The following is a 6,653-nucleotide window of genomic DNA, read 5'->3' on the forward strand; positions in this document are numbered from 1 at the left end:
TATCATGTGGTATATTACAGTGTAGTATAATGTAGTGTAGTATCATGTAGTGTATTATAGTATAGTGTAGAGAGGTGTAGTATATTATGGTGTAGCATATTGTAGTGTAGAGCAGTGTACTATATTATAGTATATTATAGTATAGAGTAGTGTAGTATAGTATAGTGTAGTGTTGTATCCTGTAGTATATTATAGTATATTATAGTATAGTGTAGTGTTGTATCGTGTATTATATTATAGTATAGTGTATAGTGCAGTATATTATAGTGTAGTGTAGTGTTGTATCGTGTATTATATTATAGTATAGTGTATAGTGCAGTATATTATAGTGTAGTGTAGTGTTGTATCGTGTATTATATTATAGTATAGTGTATAGTGCAGTATATTATAGTATAGTGTAGTGTTGTATCATGTATTATATTATAGTATAGTGTATAGTGCAGTATATTATAGTATAGTGTATCGTGTATTATATTATAGTATAGTGTATAGTGCAGTATATTATAGTGTAGTGTAGTGTTGTATCGTGTATTATATTATAGTATAGTGTATAGTGCAGTATATTATAGTGTAGTGTAGTGTTGTATCGTGTATTATATTATAGTATAGTGTATAGTGCAGTATATTATAGTGTAGTGTAGTGTTGTATCGTGTATTATATTATAGTATAGTGTATAGTGCAGTATATTATAGTGTAGTGTAGTGTTGTATCGTGTATTATATTATAGTATAGTGTATAGTGCAGTATATTATAGTATAGTGTAGTGTTGTATCGTGTATTATATTATAGTATAGTGTATAGTGCAGTATATTATAGTGTAGTGTTGTATCGTGTATTATATTATAGTATAGTGTATAGTGCAGTATATTATAGTGTAGTGTAGTGTTGTATCGTGTATTATATTATAGTATAGTGTATAGTGCAGTATATTATAGTGTAGTGTAGCACCATATATTATATATAATATAGTATAGTGTAGTGCCTTGTAGTATAGTGTAGTATATTATAGTATATTGTCGTGTCGAACAGTGTAGTGTAGTATAGTGTGGTGTAGAGCAGCGTAGTAAAATATGGCGTAGTGTAGTATTGTGTAGTATAGTATAGTACAGTACTGTATAGTGAAGTGTAGAGCAGTGTAGTAAAGTGTAGTGTAGTATCGTGTAGTATCGTGTAGTATAAGATTTCACATTTATTGATCTGAGGCAAAGGGGTATAATTCATGTTTTTGTGCTCTAATGTGAAACAGTCCCCTCTGATCAGATAACCCTTCGTGGTATGTCACCTGTCCATCATATGTGCATTCGATCTACTTGTGCCTAAAGTATCTTAGCCTCTTAACATGTATTTGTAACAAAGTCAATACTCATCAAAACGTCATAAAGTATTGCTGAATAAAGTGAAAAAAAGAGAAACCCTCATCCCAGAAGAGAGCGACAGAGAGGGGATAAACTGGGAGGAGGGGAGCGGGTTGAATGGCCTGTCTGGCCATACTCTCTTGCCCTCTCGGCCTCTCTCCGGAAGCCCGACAGGCGGTGGGAACTGTAGTGGTTTTATAAAGGACAATATTGTTTTTCTCTTATAATAGGAGCATATGTGAGAGTCATATTTTCCCCGGCACAACTCCTGTTGAGTGAAGGGATTGGATAATCGTATAGTTTTTTATTTTTTTTGTGCGGGGGGGGGGGTAATTACAGAAATATATTGCCCGACTTTTAAATTAAACTTCAAGATCCAAAATGCATTGCCTCTACGCGCTCGCTGTCACTGCGGACGTGACGATCAGATAAGATTGGAAATGATTCTGGACCGTGAATATTCTCTGGAGATAAAACCATATTTACTTACCATGAAAAACGTTACATTATAACTTTAGACGCGCATTTATTTCGTTTGAACGCGGCCCCATCCTGAAGTGACGATATTGTGCGAGATTCGAGGAGAAAAGAGCGTTTCCAACTCGGTCCGTTTCTGCTGCCTGTTGCTCAGCTGCGTCTGAAGAAAACCAGCATCGATACGCGTCGGATTTGTCTCCACCTGAAAAATGCCACGGGATAACAAGAAGTCTCTGATTCAGAAAATAGCCAGCCAAGCCAATATCACATTTAAAGATTTCAATGCATCCGCAATTGGGGACAACAAAGTATTATTGGAAAACCGGGGGGATCTAATCACCCTGCTGACGGAAGTCAGGACTGCAGACCTGAAGATGAAACCGAACGGCTCCCATTCCGAACACAACCCACCTGTCACGTACATGCACATCTGCGAGACGGAGTCGTTCAGTATGGGGGTGTTTCTACTGAACAGCGGGGCTTCCATCCCGCTCCACGACCACCCCGGTATGAACGGGATGCTCAAGGTTCTATACGGGAAAGTCAGTATCAGGTGTTTTGACCTGTTGGATAAACCTTCGGACCAGGTGCAGAGTGAGACCCAGTTCGACCCGCCGCTGCTGCCGTTCCAGAAGGACTCTCTGCGGCGGGCTGTGCTCCGGTCAACCATGTGGTTCACCCATGACAGTAGTCCGTGTATCTTAACCCCGCAGAGGGAGAACCTGCATCAGATCGACACGGTGGATGGACCGGCTGCTTTCCTCGACATCCTGGCACCTCCGTATGACCCTGAAGATGGGAGGGACTGTCATTATTATAAAGTCCTACAGACAGTTCCCGACGCAGACAGTAAGGTAGAGGCGCAGCAGCCGTGGGAGGAAGAGACGTGGTTACTAGAGATAGGCCAGCCTGATGGCTTCTGGTGTGGGGGTGAACCATACCCCGGGCCCAAGGTTTCCTTCTAATGTTGGTGTTGTAAAGGCAGGGATACCTGTGACCAAATAGGGGCGGCTGGAAGACTTTCACAAGACTGAATCACTGTGACATGAGTTGGTGCAGGTGAATGAACTGCAGGTGGATTATGTCTCTGGGACAGGCCTTTTGTTTAAGTATTGAACTTTCTCCTGTAAACTTCCAAATAAGATGTTTTCATCCTGAACAGGCTCAGGAACGTCCTATGCTCTTAACATCATTTGTTTGTAACTGGAAATATGATATGCCTTATGTGAATATTGAATGTAAACTTTGAAAGCATTTATCACGTCTAGTTTCCATGTGCACACTACATTTTCTATCTTTCATTGATTTATTCCAAACAAATGTGTGTATGTGTAAACACTAGCTTTGTTTATAATTGAAGGCTTTTATTTTGGGACAGCTGAAAGTTCTACCTATAGCCTTACTGCATGTACAGTGTACAGCTGAAAGTTCTACCTATAGCCTTACTGCATGTACAGTGTACAGCTGAAAGTTCTACCTATAGCCTTACTGCATGTACAGTGTACAGCTGAAAGTTCTACCTATAGCCTTACTGCATGTACAGTGTACAGCTGAAAGTTCTACCTATAGCCTTACTGCATGTACAGTGCCTTTGGAAAGTATTCAGACCCCTTGACTTTTTTCACATTTTGTCACATAACAGCTTTATTCTAAAATATATTACATTGTTTTTCCTCATCAATCTACACACACTACCCCATAATGACATCACAATACCCCATAATGACATCACAATACCCCATAATGACATCACAATACGCCATAATGACATCATAATACCCCATAATGGTTTTAGAAAGTTTTGCTAATTTATTACAAATAAAAAAATACAATTTCACATTTACATAAGAATTCAGAGACTTGTCCCGAAGCCATTCCTGTGTTGTCTTGTCTGTGTGCTTAAGGTCGTTGTCCTGTTGGAGGTGAACCTTCGCCCCAGTCTGAGATCCTGAGCGCTCTGGAGCAGGTTTTCATCAAAGATCTCTCTGTACTTTGCTCCATTCATCTTTGCCTTGATCCTGACTAGTCTTGCCGTCCCTGCCGCTGAAAAACATCCCCACAGCATGATGCTGCTTCACCGTAGGGATGGTGCCTGGTTTCCTCCAGACGTGATGCTTGGCATTCAGGCCAAAGATTTCAATATTGGTTTCATCAGACCAGAGAATCTTGTTTCTCGGTCTGAGAATCTTTACGTGCCTTTTGGCTAACTCCAAGTGGGCTGTCATGTGCCTTTTACTGAGGAGTGGCTTCCATCTGTCCACTCTACTATAAATGCCTGATTGGTGGAATGCTGCAGAGATGGTTGTCCTTCTGGAAGGTTCTCCCATCTCCACAGAGGAACTCTGGAGCTCTGTCAGTGACCATCGGGCAGTGGTGTAAAGTGCTTATTAAGTAAAAATACTTTAAAATACAACTTAAGTCGTTTTTTGGGGTATTTGTACTTTACTATTTATATTTTGGACTTTTACTAAATTCCTGAAGAAAAACATTTAAATTTTACTTCATACATTTTCCCTGACACCCAATAGTACTCGTTACATTTTGAATGCTTAGCAGGACAGAAAATGGTCCAACTTATCAAGAGAACATCCCTGGTCATCCCTACTGCCTCTGATCTGGCGGACTCACTAAATAGAAATGCTTTGTTTTTAAATGATGTCTGACTTTTGGAGTGTGACCCTGGCTATCTGTAAATAAATTTAAAAAATACGAAATAGCTCCGTCTGTTTTTTATTATTATTCATGCTTTTACTTTTGATACTTAAGTATATTTAAAAACAAATGGTTTTAGGCTTTTACTGAAGTAGTATTTTACTGGGTGACTTCCATTTTTACTTGAGTCCTTTTCTATTAAGGCATGTATGACCACTGCCAATGGGTTCTGGGTCACGTCCCTGACCAAGGCCTTTCCCCCCCCTGATTGGTCAGTTTGGCCGGGTAAAATACCAGCAACAGTGTGTGAACCTTGTGAAGACTTAAAGAAAACGGTTGACCTCTGTCATTGCCAACAAAGGGTATATAACAAAGTATTGAGATAAACTTTTGTTATTGACCAAATACTTATTTTCCACCATAATTTGCAAATAAATTAATAAAAAATCCTACAATGTGATTTTCTGGATTTTTAAAATCATTTTGTCTGTCATAGTTGAAGTGTACCTATGATGACAATTACAGGCCTCTCTCATCTTTTTAAGTGGGAGAACTTGCACAATTGGTGGCTGACTAAATACTTTTTTACCCCCTGTATATGTGTCTGTACCTGTGTGTGTGTGTGTGTGTCTTCTCCGTCCCCGCTGTTCCATAAGGTGTATTTTTACACGTTTTTTAAGTCTGATTCTACTGCTGCGTCAGTTACCTGATGTGGAATAGAGTTCCATGTAGTCATGGCTCTATTAGTACTGTGGAATAGAGTTCCATGTGGTCATGGCTCTATGTAGCACTGTGGAATAGAGTTCCATGTGGTCATGGCTCTATTAGTACTGTGGAATAGAGTTCCATGTAGTCATGGCTCTATATAGTGCTGTGGAATAGAGTTCCATGTAGTCATGTCTCTATGTAGTACTGTGGAATAGAGTTCCATGTAGTCATGGCTCTATATAGTGCTGTGGAATAGAGTTCCATGTGGTCATGGCTCTATGTAGTACTGTGGAATAGAGTTCCATGTAGTCATGGCTCTATGTAGTACTGTGGAATAGAGTTCCATGTAGTCATGGCTCTATTAGTATTGTGGAATAGAGTTCCATGTAGTCATGGCTCTATATAGTGCTGTGGAATAGAGTTCCATGTAGTCATGTCTCTATGTAGTACTGTGGAATAGAGTTCCATGTAGTCATGGCTCTATATAGTGCTGTGGAATAGAGTTCCATGTGGTCATGGCTCTATGTAGTACTGTGGAATAGAGTTCCATGTAGTCATGGCTCTATATAGTGCTGTGGAATAGAGTTCCATGTGGTCATGGCTCTATGTAGTACTGTGGAATAGAGTTCCATGTAGTCATGGCTCTATATAGTGCTGTGGAATAGAGTTCCATGTGGTCATGGCTCTATGTAGTACTGTGGAATAGAGTTCCATGTAGTCATGGCTCTATATAGTGCTGTGGAATAGAGTTCCATGTGGTCATGGCTCTATGTAGTACTGTGGAATAGAGTTCCATGTAGTCATGGCTCTATGTAGTACTGTGGAATAGAGTTCCATGTAGTCATGGCTCTATGTGGTACTGTGGAATAGAGTTCCATGTAGTAATGTCTCTATGTAGTACTGTGGAATAAAGTTCCATGTAGTACTGTGGAATAGAGTTCCATGTAGTCATGGCTCTATGTAGTACTGTGGAATAGAGTTCCATGTAGTAATGTCTCTATGTAGTACTGTGGAATAGAGTTCCATGTAGTAATGTCTCTATGTAGTACTGTGAAATAGAGTTCCATGTAGTAATGTCTCTATGTAGTACTGTGGAATAGAGTTCCATGTAGTCATGGCTCTATATAGTGCTGTGGAATAGAGTTCCATGTGGTCATGGCTCTATGTAGTACTGTGGAATAGAGTTCCATGTAGTCATGGCTCTATATAGTGCTGTGGAATAGAGTTCCATGTGGTCATGGCTCTATGTAGTACTGTGGAATAGAGTTCCATGTAGTCATGGCTCTATGTAGTACTGTGGAATAGAGTTCCATGTAGTCATGGCTCTATTAGTACTGTGGAATAGAGTTCCATGTAGTCATGGCTCTATATAGTGCTGTGGAATAGAGTTCCATGTAGTCATGTCTCTATGTAGTACTGTGGAATAGAGTTCCATGTAGTCATATAGTGCTGTGGAATAG

At 39.8% G+C, this 6,653-nt stretch overlaps 1 protein-coding gene across 1 annotated transcript; it reads left to right on the forward strand.

The window, feature by feature from the left end:
- Positions 1-1,749: 1,749 nt before the first annotated feature.
- Positions 1,750-3,675, forward strand: LOC109883661 (2-aminoethanethiol dioxygenase). The gene has a single exon (XM_031813204.1). It carries the CDS (start codon positions 2,043-2,045, stop codon positions 2,796-2,798), a length of 756 nt encoding a protein of 251 aa, XP_031669064.1. The 5' UTR covers positions 1,750-2,042; the 3' UTR covers positions 2,799-3,675.
- Positions 3,676-6,653: the final 2,978 nt, after the last annotated feature.

This window comes from Oncorhynchus kisutch, unplaced genomic scaffold (genome assembly GCF_002021735.2).
Source record: "Oncorhynchus kisutch isolate 150728-3 unplaced genomic scaffold, Okis_V2 Okis04b-Okis11a_hom, whole genome shotgun sequence".
NCBI classification, from domain to species: Eukaryota; Metazoa; Chordata; class Actinopteri; order Salmoniformes; family Salmonidae; genus Oncorhynchus; species Oncorhynchus kisutch.

Coding starts and splice junctions, on each gene's coding strand:
- LOC109883661 (XM_031813204.1), top strand. CDS start 2,043: ATGCCACGGGATAACAAGAAGTCTCTGATTCAGAAAATAGCCAGCCAA.